This window comes from Miniopterus natalensis, chromosome 1 (genome assembly GCF_054644295.1).
Source record: "Miniopterus natalensis isolate mMinNat1 chromosome 1, mMinNat1.hap1, whole genome shotgun sequence".
Taxonomy (NCBI): Eukaryota; Metazoa; Chordata; class Mammalia; order Chiroptera; family Miniopteridae; genus Miniopterus; species Miniopterus natalensis.
Genome location: NC_142081.1, coordinates 95993289 through 96017563, shown reverse-complemented (window position 1 = coordinate 96017563; position 24275 = coordinate 95993289). Strand labels below are relative to the sequence as shown.

Here is a 24275-nt window from a genome sequence, read left to right as displayed (position 1 = left end):
GGGGGGGAAGGTCAAGTCCAGGAAAGGAAACTCAGAGAGCAAAGGATATAGAGGAGCTATAGAAGGGGGAGGAATGGGGTACAGGCATTTATTAGCTTTAGAAGAGTTCAGGGACAGTGTAATATTTCTTATAAATTTTTTTTTTTTAAAGAATTTATCTGTGCTTCTAGAAACTTCTAATTTTTAAGTCAAGATGCACTTTCATTCATTCAGTTTAACTTTAGAGCCAGTATTTTCTAAGTTTTGCATGCAAAAAATTAACTTAGGCACCCAAAGACAACTGCATTTTGGCTATTTTAAGTTGATGTTTTCTAGTTAAATCTTACCATTTCTGTACAGTACTTGCAAGTAAAAGGCTTCCTATCAGGAGTATTAATAAGGGCTGGGATCTGAGAGTATCTGGCCTTGGAGGCACAATTTCCCATGTTAATTTTCGGGTTTTTGTTTTTATTTTTGGATATCTGCAGAGTCTGAGAAAATTTTCTAGGGATGTTATGTAGTGGGTCAAAGTGTGCTGCTTATGGGTTGAGCTCCACAAGGCTCTCACCCCTCGAGTTGCATTCAACCCTCTTACATGCCTCAGTTTATCTCCTTGCTGTCTAAAAAACCCAGAAGGGCTTGGGGTGCTGGTTCACCAAACCTTACTCCCACATAAGAGCCAGTCAGTTTAATTACAGTTGAACTGGAATTTCCCTAAGGGGCTCCTGCACATCATGAGGAATGACCTCTGACAACTCCACAAAGATTCTTAGTCACCTAAGCACACCCAAGATTTGGGCTGGAGGGAGGACATGCCCCTTCGGAGCTGACCGAGTTCAGCTCTCATTTATACAACAAAGGTTTTTGTTCAAACTTTCAGAAAGTAATTTCAATTGAAAAGCCAAAGTTAAAAACCAATCACCCATGTTTTCTCCTATCTTGCCTTAGCCTGGGTTCTGTCAACCCTTAACCTTAATTCCACCTTGAGGATTTAAAAATACAACACAAATAAAGTTAGACCCTCCACCACAAGCAAGGGAATGTCCTGTATTCAAGAGACAACTCAGCCAAGTTCTCCGGATGGGGGTGGAACCAGTGAGCTTAATGGGCCCTTTGCTGGATCCTAGCACTGGGTCTGGGTCTAAGTCTGCAGAGTGGTCCTGGGTGAGCTTCTTTAGAATCCTGTGGACTACGCCAAGTAAATGTCAATGCCAGAAACATTCAAACCTGTAAAGAATTTTTGTGAGTTTATTTGAGCCAAAATGTCGACAGTTCCTGGGAAACAAAATCTCAGGGGATTGAAATAATGCTCTGCAGAATGGCAGTTCTGCACCTATTTTATACATTACAATTAAAAGTTACATGAAATCCATTGGTGATAGATTAGGGAGGAGAGAAAGCAAAGTACCCAAACCTCTAGGATTGGATAAAAAGTAAAATGATAGACACATCTTTTACATAGGTGGATACAGGGTAGTTAATAGTCAACAATTAACACAATAGAAATAACAATGAGAGGATTTGTAGAGTCTGCTCTGGTGCATTGGTTGTGCCCTGAGGGGTCTGGAAAAGAGAAGTTACCCGACTTTCCAAAGTTATGCTATTCTAGATGGAAAAGACAACAGGCTCAGTTAAGGCAAAGATTGACTTTTTTCAGGGAAGATTCTAGCCTAGGACATGACTACCTGCCATAAACTGCTTTAGTTAAAAAGTTTTCATTTCAGACCATCCTTGGTGGTTTTAGGTTTCTGAGTTTGCCAGGCCACCACACAGGCCTTCCCTGAGCTTGTCAGGTTAACTTGTGGCTCCTTTTCTTCCACACTACAGATTGTATCTTGGCCCTTTGGCCCTGATTAGCCTAATGTTAAACTCTGACTGGGCCTGTGCTGTTGTTTTTCTCTTTAGATTTGGACATTAAGCTAAGAGTGAAAGGTAAGAGATGAAACTAAGTTCTTACCAGGTAGGATTGAAACTTCACAATTGGCTGCAGAAGTGCACTTCCCTAGCGAAGCAAAAGCCACTATTTACAATTTACAGAATTAATCAAATGATTGAAAATATCTTTTTTCCCCCATAGAGGCATTATTGTCTGTAGGCCAATAACTTTTACCTCTTTAGACCAGTTTTGAGCATCATTAGTCAGTATTAGCTTAATTATAGTTAAAATCATTGCTTTTCAATCTTTCATGAACATACTAACCTTTTTTTCAACTTCCTGTATTATTTATTTTTCCTAGAATCTGGATATAAGTAACTGTAGCAAGACAGTGTTAAATACTATTTAAGCCTCATTTTAGGTTCTTTAAACTACCTCAGTATTTGTAAATGTGAGAATACACATTCCAGTAAAACTGGAAAACTAAAATTTGATACACCAACAAATTTGCTCAATATTGGTGTTACTACACAAAATTATATATGCAACCCGTGGACTTTGTAACAGAATTTTGCCTTTATAAACTGGCTTACACATAAACGAAGTTACTTTTTGTTTATCTGTCCTAACCTATTTAGTGTTGTACCAAGAGACCCCCCTCCCATAGCTTTTACTATATAAACAAATGATTCCTCCCCTTAAGACAAGGTGGAAAACCCCAAGTTTTGACCCAGAAAACACTAGCAGGATTATGAAATTCTAAAGTTTCAGTACATGTTAACACCAGAAATAGCTTATGGGCAACTCTTACTTGAGTTTTTTACCTAAGTAGTACTATAGGAAGTTACAGTGTTGGCCAAAAGAACACACAGGTTTCTCATTAAAACTTTGGCCAAGTTGTTTCCTTAAAAATTACTGATTTTAAAAACATAAAAACTGCCACTCACACATACAAAACAAGTGGCCCACAAAACATTCTCCTTTCCTTCTGAAGGTTTTATGATACATTATAATCATTAATCAGTCTTTTACTATTAAACTGAAATGGCCAAATGAGACAAACAGTTCTGAGACCATTCTTCCACCACTGATTAAGACTGGGTGGCAGGTACTGGGGGTAATATTCATTTAGCTTTCTGAGCTTTCTGGGCAGACTTGGTGACTTTGCCAGCTCCACCTGCCTTCTTGTCTACTACTCTGATGACACCCATAGCAATGTTCTGTTTCATGTCACGAACAGCAAAACGGCCCAGGCTTGCCAGGAACCATACTGATGATAACAACATCACCACATTTCAAAAACTTGGGCCATCTTCCAGGTTTTTCCCAGAAAGATGATCAATCTTCTCCTTCAGCTCAGCAAATTTGCAAGCACTATGAGCTGTGTGACAGTCCAGCACAGGGGTGTATCTGATTCTTATCTGGCCTGGATGGTTCAGGATAATCACCTGAGCTGTGCAGCCAGCTGCTTTCATTGGTGGGTCATTTTTCCTGCCACCAGCCACATTGCCATGATGAACATCTTTGACAGACATGTTCTTGACATTGAAGCCCACATTGTCCCCAGGAAGAGCTTCAGGGTGCATTTCAACAGACTTTACTTTAGTTGTAATGTTGACTGGAACAAAGGTGACCACCATGCCAGGTTTGAGAGCACCAGTCTTCACTCGGCCCACAGGGAGAGTACCAATATCACCAGTTTTGTAAGAATCCTGGAGGGGCAGATGTAGAGGCTTGTCAGTTGGATGAGTTGTTGGAAAGATGCAATCAAGAACTTTAAGTAGCATGATTCCACTGTCATTGCCGTCTTTACCAGTGACTTTCCATTTTTTGAACCAAGGCATATTAACACTTGGCTCCAGCATGTTATTGCCATTCCAACCAGAAATTGGCACAAAAGCTATTGTGTCAGGGTTGTAGCCAATTTTCTTAATGTAGGTGCTTACTTCTTTAATAATTTCCTTATCTCTTCTGGCTGTAGGGCTGCTAAGTGGAATTTATAACACCAACAATCAGTTGTTTCACACCCAGTGTGTAAGCCAAAAGGGCATGCTCACAGGTTTGTCCATTTTTTGAGATACCTGCTTCAAATTCACCAACACCGGCAACAACAATCAGGACAGCACAGTCAGCCTGAGCTGTGCCTTTAATCATGTTTTTTATAAAGTCTCTGTGTCTTAAGGCATCAATGATGATCACATAATACTTGCTGGTCTCAAATTTTTGCTGAGAGATATCAATGGTGCTACCACACTCACTTTCAGCTTTCAATTTATCCAAGACCCAGGCATATTTGAAGGAGCCATTCCGTATCTCAGCAGCCTCCTTCTCAAATTTTTTGATGATTCTTTGTTGATCCCGCTACATCTGTAGATCAGATGGTTAGTAGTGGTAGACTTGTCAGAATCTATATGTATAATGATGAAGATGTTAATGTATGAGTCTTTCCTTTTTTTTCATTGATTCAGTGGTGCTTTTCATAGCACCTGTGTTCTGGCAGCAAAAGTGAAAAAGCTGAACATACTAATCTTAAAACCAGACAGATTCAGTCCATCTGGACAAAACACTGAGATTCTGCATTTTGTTTTGTTTTTTTCTTTTGAAAGGAATAGTTTTATCACTAGCACACTTTGGGTGTTTTTTTGTTGTTTGAAAACAGGAATTATTGCCCTCATTTTATTTATAATGTTTTTCAATTACAGTTTACATTCAATATTATTTTATATTAACTTCAGATGTACAACATAGTGGTTAGATTTATATAATTTATGAGGTGACACCCCCAATAAAGTCCCCCCTTGACACCTGTTATGAAAAGACCTGAGGTCTGAGAAAACCTCAGTGTATTGCTTACTGATTCCAAGGAAATACCCAGAGAACTGGCTGTGAAAGATATGATTTATTAGGACTTAATGTGCATACCAGGAATGGTCTGCCTGTGAAATCTCTGCAACACAGGCTTTCTATGTACAGGGTTATATAGAATACAGAAAACAAAGCACACAGGGCATGCAGGGTGGAAATGTTCACATGCGAGCTCTCTGAGATCAAAACGCTAGCTGTTTACAATCCGAGAACAGTTTCTGTTTGGCAGTTTCTTCACTGAGGAGCTGGCCAAGTTTCTAAGGTCCCACAGCACTCATACAGATGGCCTTCATCATATTCCCACTGGGTGGGAGGGGGAGTAGGAGCTTGGGAAAAGGCCCGTGTTCTGACATACCAAACATACCGTACAATATTAATAGAGTAATATTGACTATATTTCTTATGCTGTACTTTACATCCCTGTGACTATTTTGTAACTACCAATTTGCACATCTTAATTCCTTCACCTTTTAATCAACCATTCCCCTAACCCCACTTCCATCTGGCAAACATCAGTCTGTTTTCTGTATATATGAGTTTGTTTCTCTTTTGTTTGTGTTTTTTAGATTCCACATGTAAGTGAATCTGATGGTATTTGTCTTTCTCTGACTATGTTTCCTTACATAATAACCTGCAGGTCCATCCATGTTGGCTCAAATGGTAAGATTTTACTCTCTTTTAATGACCAAGTAATATTGCATTGTATATATGTACCAAATCTTCTTTATCCAATAATCTATTGATGGACACTTAGATTGCTTCCATATCTTAGCTATTGTAAATAATGCTGCGATGAACATAGCAGTACATATATCTTTCAAATTAGTGTTTTAGATTTCTTCAGATAGATATCCAGAAATGGAATTGCTAAGTCATAAGGTAGTTTTATTTTTAATTTTTTGAGCAACCTCCATACTGTTTTCCATAGTTGCTCTACCATTTGCAATTCCACTACATTGCACAAGGGTTCCCTTTGCTCCACATCTTCACAAACATTTGTTGTTTGTTGACTTATTTATGATAGGCATTCTAAAAGGTGTGAGGTAGTATCTCATTGTGGTTTTAATTTGCATATCTCTGATGATGAATGACTTTGTGCATGTTTTCATATGTCTGTTGGTCATCTGTATGTCTCTTTGGAGAAATGTCTTCAGGTTTTCCGCCCACTTTTTAAGTGAATTGTTTGTTTTTTTCTTTGATGTTAAGTTACAAGAGTTCTTTATAAATTTTGGGTATTAACCCCTTATCTGGTGTATCATTGGGTAATATATTCTCCCAATTTGTGGGTTGCCTTTAAGTGTTTAATCCATTTCGAGTTTATTTTTGCATATGGTATAAGATAGTGATCTATTTTCATTTCTTTGCATTTATCTGTTCAGTTTTCCTAACCATTTTTTATTGTCTTTATTTAATTCTTTTCTTGCCTGTTTGTCATAGATTAATTGATCATATAAGCATGGGTTTATTTTTGGACTCTCTCTTCTGTTCCATTCATCTATATATGTTTTTTTGTTTTGATTTTTAAAAAATATATCTTTATTGATTTCCGAGAGAGGAGAGGAGAGGGAGAGAAAGAAACATCAATGATGAGAGAGTCATTGATTGGCTGCCTAGCCCGCAACCCGGGCATGTGCCCTGACCGGGAATCGAATCCCGATCGCCTGGATCCCAGGTCAACGCTCAACCACTGGGCCACGCCCGGCCTGGCTCTATGTATCTGTTTTTAAGGCCAGTACCATGCTGTTTTGATTATTGATAGCCTTATAGTATTGTTTGATATTGTGTGCCATGATACTTCCAATTTTGTTTTTCTTTCTCAAGATTGCTGTGGCTATTCTGGGTCTTTTGTGATCCCATACAAATTTTAGGATGATTTTTTTTCTAGTTCTGTGGAAAATGCCATTGGTGTTTTGATAGGGATTGTATTAATTCTATTTATTGCTTTGGGGAATATGGACATTTTAACAATATTAATTTTTCCAATCCATGAGCATGTTATATGGTTCCATTTATTTGTATCTTCTTCATTTTCTTTTTTCAATGTCTCATAAGTTTATGAGTACAGGTCCTTTATTTTTCCCGTTAAATTTATTTCTAGGTATTTTATTTTTTAGTGCAATTGTAAATGGGATTATATTTGTAGTTCCTCTTACTGATACTTCATATTTGGTGTATAAAAATGCAACTAATTTCTGAATATTAATTTTGTATTCTGCTCCTTTACTGAATTCATTTACCAGTTTTAATTATTTTTGTGGAATCATTAGGGTTCACTATACATAGTATTATGTCATCTACAAATAATGACAGTTTTACTTCTTTTCCAACTTCGATACTTTTTCTTGTCTGATTGCTGTGGCAAGGATTATTACCCAACAGAGGCTGGCCCAGAGCAGGTCTGCCTCAAGCTGTCCCATAGTGTGTGGGTCCTTGACTTCATGTAGAAAATATTTTGCAACACAAGCCCAGGTGGGTTTGAGAGTATGTTTATTAATGCTGGGAACAATGAAACAAAGGAAGAAGTTAGGATAGAAGAAACAACAGTGGAGAGCCTAGGTGGTACTCTGCTTTGGCTCTCTAGAAATGTTATAGGAAAGAAGTGAACCAAGGTGGAGCTGCTGTTAGCTCACTGGGAAGTGAAGGTCACAGTGATAGAAGTGAGCCTAGATGGGGCTGCTTTAACTAACTGGGAAGTCAGAAAAAAAGGGGGTCTTGGAGACAGGATCAAGGGGTGAACCCAGGTTGAACTACCATTGCCCACTGCTGCCCTCATGGCAAGTCTTGTGGGGACCCTTAGAAATAAAAAGTTCATGCCCACATTGAGTCTTTGTCCTGAGGGCTTTTTATCCACTTTTTTCCCCCCTGCAGGCAAGAATCTTAGGGGAGGATTTTAGTAGAATATTCATCAACTTTCCAGGTGCATACTTAATATGCTGATGCATTAAAATGGGTATATAAGGGAGTTTTGGATTATTCTTTGGTGTTTTACTATTTTACTTTTATCTTAAGTCTGTCTGGAATTAATGTGTGTTTTTTTGTTGTTATTTGTTCCCCAACTTCATCTGTCCTTGGGTTTAGCTGGCACTAATGGTATTAACTGGGTCTTGTTCTCTATTTTCCTAGGCCAGGGTAATTTTAACTATGTATTTTCTGTTTATGAAGGAGGGTATAAACCATATACTCTCAAATGAGTATCTTTGGATAGGGAAGATAAAGTTCTTGCAGTTCACAGGCTGGCCGCAAGCTGCCCAAACTGTTTGACCTTGTTTAATTTTTTTGCCTCGGTTTCTCCACTCCACTTACCCAGGGATTTTCCTAGCTTCTTACTATCCTGCTACAGGACTTCCAATACTGTGTTGAATAAAATTGGTGAAAGTGGACATTTTTGTTTCTGTTTTTAAGGAAAACATTTTAACTTTTTCCCTTTGAGTATGTGCTAGGTGTGATTTTGTCATATATGGTCTTTATTATGTTGAGGTATGTTTTCTCTTTTCCCACTTTGCTGAGTTTTTAATCATAAATGGATGCTGGATTTTGTCAAATGTTTTTGTTTTTTTTTTTTTTTTGCATCTATTGAGAAGATCATATGATTTTTATTTTTTATTTTGCTTATGCTGTTTATCATGCTAATTGATGTGCAGATATTGAATCAACCTTGCGTCCCAGGGATAAATCCCACTTGGTTATAGTGTATAATTTTTTTTATTATGTTGAGGTATGTTTTCTGAATTCAGTTTGGTAATATTTAATTGAGAAATTTTATCTATGTTCATCAGGGATATTAGCCCATAATTTTCTTTATAATGTCTTTGGTTTTGGAATTAGTGTAATGCTGGTCTTGTAAAATGATGTTTGGAGCTTCCCCTTCTCTTGAATGTTTTGGAATGTTTTGAGGATAGGTGTTCTTATTTAAATGTTTGTTAAAATTCTGTTGTATAGCCATCTGGTCCAGGACTTTTGTTTGTTGGTAGTTTTTTGTTTACTGATTTAATTTTATAAGTAGTTATGGTCTGTTCAGATTTTCTGTTTCTTCTTGACTCAGTCTTGGAAGATTACATGTACCTAGGAATTTATTCATTTCTTCCAGGTTGTACAATTTGTTGGTATATAATTGTTGATAGTATTTTTTAAAAAATAATTCTTTGCATTTCTAAGTTGTCAGTTCTCTTTCATTTCCGATTTTATTTATTTAGGTACTCTTTTTTCCTTGTTGAGTCTGGTTAAAGGTTTATCAATCTTGTTTATCTTTTCAAAGAACCAGGTTCTGCTTTCATTGATCTTTTGTATTGTTTTTCTAGACTCTAATTTGTTTATTCCCACTGTTATCTTTATTATTTCCCCCCTTCTACTTACTTTGGGCTTTGCTTGTTCGATTTCTAGTTCCTTTAGATTTAACGTTAGATTGTTTATTTGACATTTTTTTTGCCTGTGTTTCTATGGATTTGTTTATTATTTTTATAAAAAATTTTTTTATTGATGTGCAAGGTGGTGGGGGAGAGAGAAAAGCAGTGATTTTTTGTTCCACATATATTATGCATTCATTGGTTGCTTCTTTTATGTGCCCTGACCAGGGATCAAACCCACAACTTGGCATATCAGAAAGATGCTCTATCTGGCGGGGGCTTAGATTTCTTTTTTAGAACTGCTTTGGCTGTGTCCCATTGATTTGGGGTTGTGTTTTTAATTCTCAGCGTATCTTTTTATTTCTTTTCTGATCTCATTGTTAATCCATTCATTGTTTTGTAGGATGTCATGTAGCCTCCATGTGTTTGTATGTTTTTCAGTTGTTTTTTCTTTTTATTGATTTTTAGTTTCATAGCATTGTGGTTAGAGAAGATGCTTGATATAATTTTAGTTGTCTTAATTTTGAGACTTGTTTTGTAGTCTAATGTGGTCTACTTTAGAAAATTTTACCTGCATTTTGAAAATTATGTATATTTTTCTTCTTTGTGGTGAAATGTTCTGAAAATATCAATTAAAGCCTTCTGGTCTATTGTGTCACATAAAACCGCTGTCCCCTTTTTGATTTGTCTGGATGGTCTATCCATTAATGTCAATGGGGTGTTAAAGTTCCCTACAATTACTGTATTACTGTTGATCTCTCCCTTTATGTCCATCATTATTTGCTTTATAAATTTAGGTGTTCCTACCTTGGGTGCATAAATGTTTGCAAGGAATATATCCTTTTGTTGGGTTGATCACTTTATCCTTGTGTTGTGTCCTTGTCTCTTGTTATAGTTTTTGGTTTAATATCTATTTTGTCTGATACAAGTATTGCTACCCCAACCTTTTTATTTTTAAATTTCATTTGCCTGAAATATTTTTTTTCATCTCTTTACTTTTAGTCTGTCTTTGATCTAAAATAGGTCTCTTGTAGACAGCATATATGGGTCTTGTTTTCTTCTCCATCCAGCCACCCTATGTCTTTTGATTTCTACATTAAGCCATCTTTATTTAAAGTTGATTTTTGACAGGTATGTAATCTTGCCATTTATTTATTTATTTATTTATTTATTTATTTATTTATTTATTTATTTATTATTTATTTATTTATTTTTCTTAAAGAAGTTCCTGTAACATTTCTTGAAATACTGGTTTGGTGGTGATAAATTCCTTTAGCTTTTTCTTGTCTGGGAAGCTCTTTATTTATTCTGTAATTTTAAATGATAGCCTTGCTGGGTAGAGTAATGTTCGTTGTAGGTCCTTGCTTTTCGTCACTTTGACTATTTCATACTGATCCCTTTTGGCCAGTAAAATTTCTGTTGAGAAATCAACTGACAGTCTAATGGGAACTCCCTGTGGGTAGCTAACTGGTTTTCTATTGCTTCTTTTAAGATTCTCTGTCTTTAATCTTTGGCATTTTTAAAAAATATATATATCTTTACTGATTTCAGAGAGAGGAAAGGAGAGGGAGAGAGAGAGATGGAAACACCAATGATGACAGTCTCTCTCTCTCTTTTTAAATCCTCTCATGAAGATATGTTTTATTGATTTTTAAAGAGAAGAATGGAGAGAGCAAGAGTGAGACAGAAACAGAGAGAAACACTGATACCAGAGAAACATTGCCTCCTGTGTGTGCCCTGACTGGGGATTGAACCCGCAACCTAGGTGTGTGTCCCGACTGGGAAAGTTATCAAACCTGCACCCTTTTGGTACAGTTATGACCCTCCAACCAGCTGAGCCACCTGGCCAGGGCTGTGTCCTTTTTCGTAGTGTAATACAGAGGAGAATCATCATGCACCACATAGCTTCCACCCGGAGAAGCATGACATAAAATTGGCATTACCTGCTAAGTGGAAAAGCCAACACTTGTTCAGTTACTAATCTTCTCAGGCAAAGCTTTTGGTTTGGTCCAGAACTACTACACCTTAACTTAGAAGTATTTTTATTTGCTTCTAAAGTCCCTCACAAAACTTAGTACATTCTGAAACACAAGCATGTAGCCTATATTGGATTTTTAAAAATTCCCTTTCCTCACTTATAGTAGCTTATTTCCTTATCTTGGGTATAAAATGCTTGCCCAGTTGGGTGCTTCACAGCAGAGATTCCAACAGCACGTGTGTTCCAGGATAATTTGTTAGCTATATTATATAATCAAGAACTCTAGCTGATGGGTTGAGGTATTCATGTGTAAAAAAATACTCTCTCAGTTATCCCTGGCCTTATCATTATAGATCCTCACTATCATTTGTCTCGCTTTAAAGCTAATTGCTATCAGCCACTCTAGATTTAAAAATATCTACACATGCTACCAACCTTTTGGCTATTTACAAATGATGAAAACATTTAATACAAAACCTGGTTAATATACTAGCCTTTCACTTCTAGAGAACAAATCTTGCCTAGTACACATTTGTATTACTTTAGCGTTGGTTTGCACAAGAGGTTCCTCACTTATAACAATTTGATGTAATCCCTCTCAGGTGACTGACCATGTGAAAGATATTCAGAGTGATCTTTGCCAGGCTCATTCTGAACTGCAGTGACAGAGAAGAAGGTTTATATGTAACTTTGAGGGCTAGATTACATTGCATGTGGGTAAAGGGCATATGGGACTGTTTTTTTAGTAACTTAATGTAATTTTTTCTGATTTCAAAAGTAATAAATGTTGAATGAAATATACTTATAGTAGAAGATTTGTAATATATACATTTTCATTTAACATTTTATTATTTATTAGTCTTTCGACCTTTTTATTGGGTTTACGTGCATTGTTTTTAGCAAAACGGATTATTCTGTATCTAGATTTTATTCTTTCTAAATCTAATTATATTTTATGAACATTTTTCTATGTTATTAGATAACTTTCTCCATTTCAATAACTGTATAGTATTCTGTCATAGTGTTATACACCCTTAATTTACCAATCTCCTATATGGGACATTTATGCTGTCTCTCCTTTTTCTCTCATAAATAACACTGTACTGAACATCATGTAGAAACTTATTTGTGCATATAAATTAATTATTGAGCATAGCATTGCCTTCTTTTAATAACAAAAGCCATGTAAGTTTTTGATGTGTTTTGTTTGTTTTTATGTTTGTTTCTTTGTATATTTTGGGAATGTTTTATGTATGCCTTTTACACTCTTGAGAAACTTGTACTTTTTTTGTACTCTTCTTACTGATGTGTAAAATATCCCACAGCTTAACCAACAGCTAAACCTGCACTTTTTTCCATTTTATAGCAATTTTATAGATGATTTAGTGGTTTCTTAATATAGTATTGTTTTAATTTGAATTCCAGTTAATTTAGTGAGGTAGCATGTTGACAACACCATAGTTGTTTTTGCTGATACTCCTCAGGCAAGTTTCTTACATACTTACCAGCTCTACTTATACATTAATAAAAGGAAAGTGTTCCCTATTCAAGTAACATTTTAGTTGGTAATAAGCAACATAATTGCGACTTTAAAAAAACATTACATTTCTTCTGCTACCTTGAAGCTCCTGAGTAAAAGTTTTAATATTTAAATGAAACAAATCTCAATGCACATTATATTTTTGTTATTACCTCTCTAAAACCAAACAAATTTTACCAAAATCTTCATCATCTATTACCAAATTTGTCATGAAAATTTTCAACTTTTTTTGTTTTTTTTTTACTTTTTATTAAAGAACACTACTTTTACCCTTTTTCCTACTAGTTAGTCTTGAACATCTCTCCCCAGCCCCAGACACACACCTTTTGAAATGTAAAAGTCTCAATTATATTTTGCTTTTGTTATGCATCTCTTATAATTGATAACATCTGTCAATTTGTTGTTTATTTTAGTGTGGAAGAGGGAGGAAATGTTGATGTCTACCTTCTGTTTTCAATATATAAGTAAAAAAATTGCATATATGTCAAAAAAATTGGCAATTATAATAACATTAAAGTATTGTTTATTAAAATGAATTTTATATATAAAATTCAAATAGATCCACTGAATTCATTCTTAATTAGTTAATGAGGGTAAAGTGCTCTGAAGATGAAGAGTCCTTTTTAAGTACTATGTATTATTTTAGTTGGAGTATTATTTCTTATGGTAGTGATGGCTTGAAAGCCATTTTAGGCCTTACAGTATCTCAATCAAAAAGAGGTTTTACTCCTTTCCCAGTCTTCAGTGCAGCCTCTTTGGGTGTATCAGTATTGATGAAAATGTAGCACGGATAGTCCTATAATTAGGCTTGCATTAATGGCAGCTTAATATCCTGCTGGGAAGTAGGATTGGGACATACGGTTGGTTTTCATTTGATTATCTGTTGCTCACCAGATGAACCAGGATCAAACATCTATAGAAATAGTTTTACATTGATTTGCTTTTATAACTCACTATTAAATATATAATGAAAGGGTATACTCCCTGCCAAATAGCAGTAAAATTCAGTCTTTCTTGTGATAATTCAGATTATTGAAGAATTTCTGGGTCATCAATCAGTCATTTGCTAAATCATCTCACTTCTATTCCTCCCTTTTTTACTCCCTCTGCCTCCAGCCTAGTTAGGGCCTCATTACATCCCACCTGCGCTACTGGAGCTGCCACTTTACTAATCCCCCTACTTCCAGTCATTTTGCATATGCAGTTAATGTTAGACAGCACAGGTAGATTAATCCTTATCTGAGATTTAGACATGTTTATATCATCCTTATGCTGAAAAAAAATGTGTATTTCTTTCGCTTTCTTTTTGTTTTTTTTTGTTTTTTATTGATCCTCACTGAGGCTATTTTTTCCATTGGTTTTTAGAGAGAGTAGAAGGGAGGAAGGGATGGGAAGAGAGCAACAGCCATGTGCGAGACATATGTGGATTGGTTGCCTCCCGCATTCGCCTGTTCCGGGGCGAGGATCAACTGGGAATCAAACCGACAACTCTTCCGTCTGCAGGGCCAACACTTTAACCACTGAGCCACACTGGCCAGGGCTAAAATGTTTATTTCATTGGCCACACTCTTAGGCCTGTCTGGCATTCAACAATTTAGGTGATTTAATCCTAACTGAACATTGCAGCATTATTTCTCACCTCACTGTGTCCCACTGTTTATATGCTTTCTTACCTTCATGCATTTCCGTAAATAGTTCAGAATCCCCTACACTTTTTCTTCATGCCATTCCCAGAAATAACTTACACTCATTTGGAGGAGGGACACCAAGAGCTATTCAACTAAGTCTCATTATGCCAGGGACTAAATGCAAGTTTTGCAGTGCAGAATCGGTGGTAATGGTGTAGACATGAACAAACCTATAGCCTTTCTGGTGTGGTGAACCAGAAAAGAGAAAGTGGGAGTGCTGAAGATACTGAGGCTTCCATGGAATATAGCCAGACAGGAGAACTCCATATTTTTGTCTGCCTATATTTTTGACTAGCACAGAATAAACTCAGACCAGCCCTGTCAGGAACCAGCCTGAGAAATGAACAAACCCGAGTTCCAGGGGTGGGAATGAAAGAGACAAAGTAATGAGGTGAGGGTGATACAAAGTAGTTCCTTCAAGGCTGCATGAACACTGTCAGAGCAAACACCGTGCCTCGTGCCTAAGCCCAGACCTTGGTAATTTCTTTATCTCGGCTCCTCATGGGAACCTGTGGGGAGGGTCGAGTCCTTGACTTCAGACCCTCAGGCTACGTGGACCATGTCCAGACATGTCACTGGCTCCCAACACAGCCCAACTACAAACAGAAGAAAAATTTATAGTTAGAGACTAGCCAAAAACAAGTATCTACTAAAACAAAAGAAACTATATTCACTAGAGAAAAAGAACAGAATGCAGAATCTCCACAACTCAGAATACAATCCAAAATTACTTGATATATAAAGAACTGAGAAAATGGAACACATTCTCAATTGAAAAGATAACCTATTGATACGAACTTCAAGATGAACCAGGTATTAGAATTAACATATAAGGGTTTTTAAACAGCTATTATAACTATTGTCATTGAAGTAAAACAAAACATGTTTTCAGTGAATAAAATATCTCAGCAGAAAAACTGAAAGTCATGGCAGATAAATAGAAACAATCAAAAGACCAAATGGGAATTCTAGAACTGAAAAATGCTATTTCTGAAATGCAAAATTTACTGGATGGACTTAACAATTGAGTGGACATGACAGAGGAAAGGGTAATTGATCTTAAACAGATCATTATTACCTAAAATGAAAACAAAAAGAGGAAAGATTGGGGGGGAAATGAACAAAGCCTCAAAAATCTGTTAGATGGTATTTAATACTTGGCTTCTCATCAGAAACCACTGAGAACAAAAGAGAGTAGAATATCATCTTTAGGGTGATGAAAAAAAATTATTAACATAGAATTCCATACCCACCAAAAATATTGCTTAACAAGGCTGTACTTATTGTAATTATTTTACAGTACATACAAATACCAAATCATTACATTTTATGCCTGAAGCTACTATAATTTCTATTTTACCTCGTTAAAAATGAATGAATGCAAAATACATATTTAAATAAAAGAAAACAAAGGGAATTTGCTACCAAGGGACCTGCACTACAAGAAATGCTGAAGAACCCTTTTCAAGCTGAAGATAAATAATTTTAGATGGAAACTTGAATATTCAGGACAGAATAAAGAGTGTCATATTCTAAATACCTGGGCAAACATAAAAGACTTCTTTTTTGGTCTTTTTTTCTCTCTTAATTTCTTTATAGATTGTGTAATTATTGAAAACTAAAATTACAACATCGTCTTTGAGGTTTATGGTGTATGTTTGGGGACATATAGGCCTTTCAGATTGCAAACATTTTATATTCTATGTGAAATAGTTGATTATTCACTCTAAGTGAATTGTGAAGACTTAAGGCTGTATAAAGTAATCCTTAGGGACAACTGTTACAGAAATGCAAAATGTAATATCTGAAAATCCAACAGGAAAATTAAACTGGAATTCAACAGGAACATAAACATGTATGTATGTAATAATAGAACTTCAAAATACATGAAGCAAAAATTGACAGAATATAGGCCAAACTAGACAGATTCACAATTAGAGTTGATTTTAACACCATCTTTTCTTTAATTGATGGAACTAGACTAAAAAAAAAAAAAAAAAAATCAGCAAACACATATATTATCTGAGAATACTCTGAACCACCTAGTCTTAATTGATATTCATAGAATATTACACCAAACAGTGGTAGAACAGATATTCTTTTCAAGTGCACATGCTATGTTTACCAAAATAAACTACAGTCTGTGCCCAAAAAACAAGTCTCATATTTAGAAAGGTTGGAACCATATGGAATTTGTTATCTGACCACAATGAAATTGAATTAGAAAGCAATCATTATAAGATTATCAGCAAAACACTTCTAAATGAGCATTGGGTCAAAGAAGAAATTAGAAATTTGAAAATATTTTAAACTGATAATGAAAATACCACATAATGAAATTTGTGGGATCAACCAAAATGGTAAAGAGAGGGAAATCCCTGCATTACACAAGAAGAAAGGCCTAAAACAAATTATCTAATTCACATGCTGGTTCTAAAATTTATATTGAAATTCAGTGGGACTTGAAGAATCAAAAAACGTTGCAAAAAAAGAAGACTTACGCAATTTAATTTCACCACTTAATGTAGCCTACAGTAATCAAAACAGTGTGATATAGTATAAAGAGAAACAGGTCAGTGGAAAAGACAGCCTGATACTGACAAAGTTATAAACACATAGAGAATATAGAAATAGATCCACACATAAATGATGAATTGATTAAAAAAAAAACAACAACAAAAATTCCAGTTAAATTCAATGGAGAAAGAGTCTCTTCAGCAAATAGTGTCAAAACAAGTGGACATTTCTATGGGCTAAAATGAACCTTAACTTTTACTTCAAAAACCCTAGCCTTGGACAGGTGGTTTAGTTGGTTGGAGCATTGTCCCATACACCAAAAGGTTGCTGGTTTGATTCCTAGTCAAGGTACATACCTCTAGGTTGGGGCTTGGATCCCGAGTTGGGGCACATATAGGAGGCAACCGATCGATGTTTCTCCCTCACGTCGATGTCTGTCTCTGTCTCTCTCTGCCCCCTTCCTCTCTTCAAAAATCAATTAAAAAAACATATCCGCAGGTGAGGATTTAAAAAAACAAACCCTAAATGTAAAAGTTAAAGCTATTAAACTTCTAGAGGAACCCATAGGAGAAAATCTTCATAACATGGGTTAGGCAAAGTTTTCTTTAAAAGAACATTAAAAGCACAAACTAAGAACAAATATTGGTAAAATGTACTTGATCAGAATTAGAATCACTTTTTATAAGGCACTTAAAAAAACAAAAAGGCAAGTTATATACTGAGACACAGTTTTTACAAAAAAAAAAAAAAGTATATATATATGATATAGGCCTTGTATCCAGAATACGTAAAAGAATTTTATAACTCAAAAAGAAAAGTCAATTTTAAAATGGAGGGATGATTTGAACAGACACATCATGATACATGAATGATCAATAAGCACATGGAGAGATGCTCAGCATCACTTGTTTTCTGATAAATGCAAGTTAAAAAAGAAAAGACCAACAATGCCAAGTGTTGCTGAAGTATGGAGCAACTAGAATTCTCAGACATTGCCAGTGAGAACGCAGTTGGTATATCTACTTTGAAAAACTATGACAGTACTATATAAGTTAAATATACATTCGTCATTCTACCTAGCAATTTCATTTAAATGTGTTAACTCAAGCAAAATGAAAACACCATCTGGAAATGTGTTCAACTGTTCATAACAGCATTATTCATTATAACCAAAAACTGATTAGTGACTAAACAGATTCTAGTAAATCCATTTTATGGAATCCTACTAACAATAAAAAGGAGTAAAATAGTGCTGCACAAAACAACATGGATAAATCTCAAAATCATTATGCTAAGTGAATGAAGTCAAACATAAATACTATGTACTGTATGATTCCATTTATATGAAATTCTAGAAAAGGAATAGCTGTAGTGACTGAAAGTAAGTTGTTGGTACCAGGAGTTTGGGGGTGGAAAGGATCAAGTACAAAGGGTTACAAGGGAACTTTTTTGAGTGAGGGAATATTCTGTATTTTCATTTTTGTAGTGGTTACCCAATTATATGCAGTTAACAATGTTATCCTGTTATCGGGGTAATTGCGGTATCCTTTTCCTTACAATATCCTTACAACATATCGAGAAAAAGAATTTTCTTAGACTCACATTGGAGAATGAGTGATTTTTGTGTAGAATTACACCCCTGGATTTCCAAAGTCCCATTTCCCTTAGTCTAGTTATAGAAGTGTAGCTGGGGTTTCAGTGGAGCTAGAAGCAAAGCCAGTGTCCAGAGTTTCTGTTCCATGTTGCAGCCGGGGCCAGTTCAGCGTCAGGCTAGTTACAGCCCGTTAGTCTGTTTTGTGTGGGTGAATGCTTGGCAGCCAAGAGAGGCGAGAGCCACCAGGAGCATAAGAGAGTTTCTTTGTTCAGGGAATTAAGTACCCCAAATTCTGTGCCCCTGCAGTGGCCATGCCTCTTCTGGCCAATGACCTGTTTCCAGGTGTGACTGACAGACAATTACCTTTAGCTAGTCCCCCTACCTTTACTGGGCACGAGTCTATCTCCCCACTGTCCAGTCTCTTTCCCTAGTGATCTGTGTGGAATAGATCAGTGGCTCCCTGGGGAATAGAAAGCTACAGCTTCCTGGTGAAGCTGCCCAGATAACATGTCTATAATATTTGGCCTTCCCTTTGCTCCTTTCCTGTTCTTACCTAGGTTAATTACATGGTATCAGTCCTACTCTATACTTAAAATTGGTGGATTTTAATTATTGTTCTAAATAATGCCTTAATTAAAAAAATCAAAAAATCCTATCCATTCTTTTAGCTCAGGTTTATGCTACCTATTTATAAAACCTTTATTTTTTCTGTTGGAGGCAATGTTTCATGTCTTTGCATTTCTGGAACTTTTTATCTGTAAACCTCGGGGTGCTCCTTATGATTTTTTGTTTTGTCATCTTTGTATAGTTCAACTCGCCTACTCGGTTAATTTCTTTGGATGCAGGGACCATTTCTAATTTTATCTTAGATCCCCAAAGTCTGACTTTTGCATATCTTGTTATTTTTTTTTTTTTCAAAAGCAATGGATAGAACATCATTACATTTAATGAAGGTTTCAGTAACTTGATTTCAGTCTTCTCATTACAGATGTATTGCTTTGGAAATACATTCACCATATGCAATTGCGATCTCTCACAATTTCCTTTAACAAAAGAATTACCCCCCCCACACACACACACACTGATTCCAAGCTTATGTGTTCCTTTAAAAAGTTTCTCATTGCTGATAAATGGAAAAAATGATTTTTGTTAATGCTAAACTCTGGGAGACATTACATGGACCCTTATATAAGGGATGTTGGGTATATTACCTCAAATTACTCAGTTTGGTATTTTGCAAAAGAGCTAGAAATGTTCTCTGATAAGATGTTTCTCATATAACTTTTTATAAAAAGCCAAATGTATAGCATTTAAATCTGAATTTATTGATGACCTTTTCAAAGGAATTTTGGGATAACACTGTCCTGGTTCATAGCTTGTAGGTAGTGTACATACAAGTAATCAATTTTTATCACATTCTTTCAGGAGACTCTGATATGTCTGTATCGTATATCTTGTATTGTTGAATCCAGGGTAGATCTATATACTTTAGGTAACAGAATTGTATAAATGGCAAAATGGACATTTATTTTCCAAAATTTAAGATCCTGATTTATCTTTTTGCCCAACCTTAAGGCTATTTCACTTCTGCATTGAAAGAACCTGAAGGCAAGACCAATTTTCTCAAAAGGAGCTTTGATCTAAAGTATTTGATCAGATAGTTAGCTGAGACCCGCAGTTGTATACCAAAGATACAAAAGGGATAATTGATCTGAAGACATAAAAGGTAGGAGAATAATGAGAAGAGAATCTTAGAGGGTGAAAAGACTGGACTAAAGTCCCAGCTCAGTCACATCAGAGCTCTGATGGTGTAAACTTGGAGGGATGCTCACTTTCCCTGAGTCTGTCTCTTCAGCTGTAAAAATGTAAATGAGAATTATTCCTTCGTATGTTTATTTTGAAAATTTAATGTTTATATAGTTTAGTTCCTAGCCCTCTTTACACCCAGTAATTTATTAGTTCCTTTCTCTATACTAGATCATAAGAAAATATGGGTATGAGTCTTGTAAAAGGTATGTAATCCCACTGGGATTAGGTACTCAATAAATATTAATGAATGCTTTATGAAGGAAACTGTTTTAGATTATTTTTTAATAATTATCAGTTTTTAATATAAACTGTGATCAAATATGTTTACAGTAGTTTTTACTGAAAAATAATTATCGCAGTAGTAAGTCATTATATTATTTTTCTTGGCATGTGTATGCTGAAATGAGTCCTTTTGCTGTTATTAAATCAACATCATTTAGCCAAAAGTGAACTCACCCCCATAGTGTCATAGTGGTCCAGATTTGTGTTGTATGGTACTTTAAGCCATAGTATTCCTTTATGTGTATAACATTCTCAAAACTTTGCTGAAAGGTCATTTTTAAAATGTATTGTTTTAAAACATTGTATAAGATAAATTAAGCTTTCATGCCTTGAGAAGCAATATACTGTTGTACAGAAGTTAGTGAACTTCCTGTATAAGAGTCAGATCATAAATTCATTAGGCTTTGCAGGCCAGTCTCTCTTGCAACTATGTAGCACTGCCTTTGTAGCTGGAAACCAGCTGTGAAAATATGTAAATGATGGGTGTGTCTGTGTTCTGATAAAACTTTATTTACAATAAAACAGGTAGCAGACCAGATTTGACCCATAGGCAATAGTTTGCAAATCCCTATTGTAACAGAATAGCACAGATCTGAAGACAGAAAACCCAGGAGGTAATCCACCTCTGACTTGAACTGTCTGAGTGTTGGTAACAAAACAACTCATTTACCTCCCTTGTGATTATTTTTCTTTATTAGTAAAATAAAGAGGTTGGACTATAGTCTACAGTAATCTGTCTTCCTGTCTTAAATTTTATTATGTTTGGTCATCAAAAGTTGTTTGGTATAAAAGGATCCTTTTCCTGAAGGATAAAGAAATAAGCTAAGGATAAACAATGCAGAGTCTTGACTTTATACAGTTATATAACCTGGGTTTTAAAAAAATTACACACATATTGCTTCTTCCACTTGAGAACTTTGAAGTCTACCTTTCAGTCTATGAGAACAAACCATTGTAGAAGATAATCTCTTCTACATTGATATATTACCAATAACTTTAGTGATAGAATGCACATTTCTTATGTATATAGAAACTCAGTTGTATTATATTGCCTTAGTGTAGAATAAGAAGTAGTAACCAAATAGCTAGCTTTCTTTAACCACTTACTCAGTAGCACTCAGCACTTAATGCTATTTGGTATTTTTAACAACCAAGAGTTTCTATTGGTAAACCCTATTTTACAGATAAGAAAAATAAAGTTCAGAAACATAGTTAACTGGCCCAAGGACACATAGCTAGGGTAAATGTCAATGCTGAGATTGAACCCAGTATATTAGTTTCCTGTTGCTGCTGTAAGAAATTACAACAGAGTTAGTGGTTTAAAACAACACAGGTTTATTATCTTACAGTTCTGGAGGTTAGAAGTCTGAAATTATTCTCTATGAATCAAGTTTTCAGCAGGATTGCATTCCTTCTGAGGTCTCTTCCTTTTTTTTTTTAAAAAAATTTATCTTTATTGTTGAAAGTATTACAGATGTCCCCTTTTTTCCCCATTGACTCCTTCTACCCCACTCCTACTCCCTTCCTCAGGCCTTCACCACACTATTGTTTGTGTTCATGGGTTTGCTTTCCCTTTTCAACTTCTAGAGATTGCCCACATTCCTTATGGCCCATTTCTATCTTCAAAACCAATAGTGGACGGACAAGTCTTTCTCTGTCACATCACTCAGACTCTGACTTCAATCTCACTCCTTCACTTAAGGACCCTTGTTATTACATTGGGCTCACCCAGATAATCTCTTCTCAAAATCTGTTTGTGGGAGCAACTTATGCTCAGAGATTTAATTTGTCTTTGCCAGCAATTTATTTGACACAGGTTCACTGGAGGAATTTCACAAGTCAATACCATAGAGGATAATGTCTCTTACTAAGCCAGTAAAGAAATAACATACTCCAATGCAATGATAGATTAATTACATTATTGTTCTAGGGAAGGGGAAATGAAAGGAATAAAGTCCAAATTTAGTTCCAGGTGAACATTTTACAAGTTGGTACTTGGGAGAGATGCTTTAACCAAAAGTGAGCTGACTTCCAGCTGCCAGCACAGAAACAAATTTCCCTTGTGGCTTGGGAATGATGGTGCCGGGTGTTAGTGGGCAAGATGGTCTCCTGGGTGCTGTTGACATCTTTTGCCACTGCCTCTAAAAGAGTTGCCTTTACTGCAGCAGGAGCTAATGCCCCAAAGATCTTTGGAGAGCTATTTTAGTCAGCAGAGTCACCCTGCCCAGACTGAAACTCTTGAAAATAGTTTCACAAACTTTCAGTACTTGTAGTCTAAATGTCTCCTTGCCATAATTGCTTCTCCGCATGTTCTTAAGAATAAACTCCCAGCGGGGCCCCTCAGCAGCTGAGCTACTAGGGCTTATCAATGACAACAGATGAGATGATGACGTCCTGACACAACTTCGTTCTTGCATCAAAACAACTTCTAAAAACTACTTTTTGTTTGTCTTTGCTATAAACAAGTGGATTAAGGGAACTTCACTTAAATCATAATCAAGTGAATTTGAGGTCATATTAAATCAATATGCAATAAAAGCCTAATTTAATCATATCTGCAAAGTCCCTTTTGCTCTATAGGGTAACACTTTCACAGGTTCTGAGCATTAGGATATGGACATCTTTGCATCTCATAGAAAGGAGGACTAATTACTGCCAATCCATTGGACAGACATAGGATCCTGAAACAGAGGCATCTGCAACTTTGGCAGAATATTATTTAACTACTTAGCTGGTAGTGGAAGGGGTCTCTTAAGTCCCAATATGGAAAGCTTTCTACTGGATTGTACTTCCAACACACTTTTATCAGTATTGGGTATTTGATGATAATATAGGCAAATTGACTTAATGCCTCCAGATAATCAAATTTGAATTCAACCCAAATTAGATTTTATTCAGTGGCTTTGCCATCCATTAGCTGACTTCCCGGTGCCAGCACAGAAACTATCCAACTTGTTTGATAGTTTCTTTTATTTAAAAATAAAAGGGCATCATTTCCTGAAGGATAAAGAAATAAGCTAAGGATAAAATGGATTCAGATACTTAATCAGGTACTTTGAATATCTTTTTTTGCTAGTGTTGAGGGTCTGTGGAAATCTTGAAATTTCTATATTATCTCTTATATGTCATAAACAAATTTTTATTTTACTTTAAAAACAGAAATAAAAGGGTTATCTTAGAATAGAGTTTTGTTATAACTGGTTTCAATTTCTTTTCATAAAACTTTTTTAACACTTATATTCTGTTTTTCTATTATGCCAGTGAGTAAAGAGTTGAATCTGTATTATAAGTTTAGATGCTAGTCTGTAGATATGTAACTCTTTCCTTATTTCAAAAATAGAAGCAATAGAGAGAAGATAGTCCTTCAAAAATGAATTTTTTATTTATTTTTATTTCATTTTTTAATCTTCACCCAAGGACATTTTTTTCTCCATTGCTTTTTCAGAGAGAGTGGTGGAAAGGAGGGGGGGAGAGAGAGAAAGAGAGAGGGAAACATTGATATGAGAGAGACGCATCAATTGGTGGTTGCCTCCTGCACGCACCCCGAATGGGGCTGGGGATCAAGCCTGCTATTGAGGTATGTGCCCTTGGCTGGAATTGAACCCTGAACCCTTCAGTCCATGGGCTGATGCTCTAACCACTGAACAAAACCGGCTAGGGCCAAAAAAGAATTTTAACAAAAGGAACCCTTTATAGAACCTATGTTTTATAGCTTTATACAAAATGGTTAAAACATGTCTTAATAATTGCTCATGACTTGTTTTTTTAATGCCATTACTTCAGTTTTTCATTAATAGGTTAATT

At 35.7% G+C, this 24275-nt stretch overlaps 2 protein-coding genes across 7 annotated transcripts in view; one reads left to right on the top strand and one right to left on the bottom strand.

Annotated features, from left to right (window-relative positions):
* PEAK1 (pseudopodium enriched atypical kinase 1) overlaps positions 1–24275 on the top strand; it is a 234686-nt gene that overhangs the window by 71629 nt on the left and 138782 nt on the right. For 4 of the 6 annotated variants that reach the window (XR_015715622.1, XM_016214195.2, XM_087824044.1 and 1 more), the window contains one exon: positions 5287–5380. The exons of the other annotated variants lie outside the window; for them this stretch is intronic. The gene's annotated coding sequence lies outside the window, so the exon portion shown is untranslated. The remainder of the gene's footprint in view (positions 1–5286; positions 5381–24275) is intronic. 6 annotated transcript variants of the gene reach the window in all.
* LOC107538052 (elongation factor 1-alpha 1-like) overlaps positions 2980–24275 on the bottom strand; it is a 34054-nt gene continuing 12758 nt past the window's right edge. The window contains 5 exon segments of the mRNA XM_087818963.1: positions 2980–3106; positions 3108–3159; positions 3162–3820; positions 3822–4200; positions 4203–4303. Coding sequence (XP_087675089.1) covers positions 2980–3106; positions 3108–3159; positions 3162–3820; positions 3822–4200; positions 4203–4303 — 1318 coding nt within the window.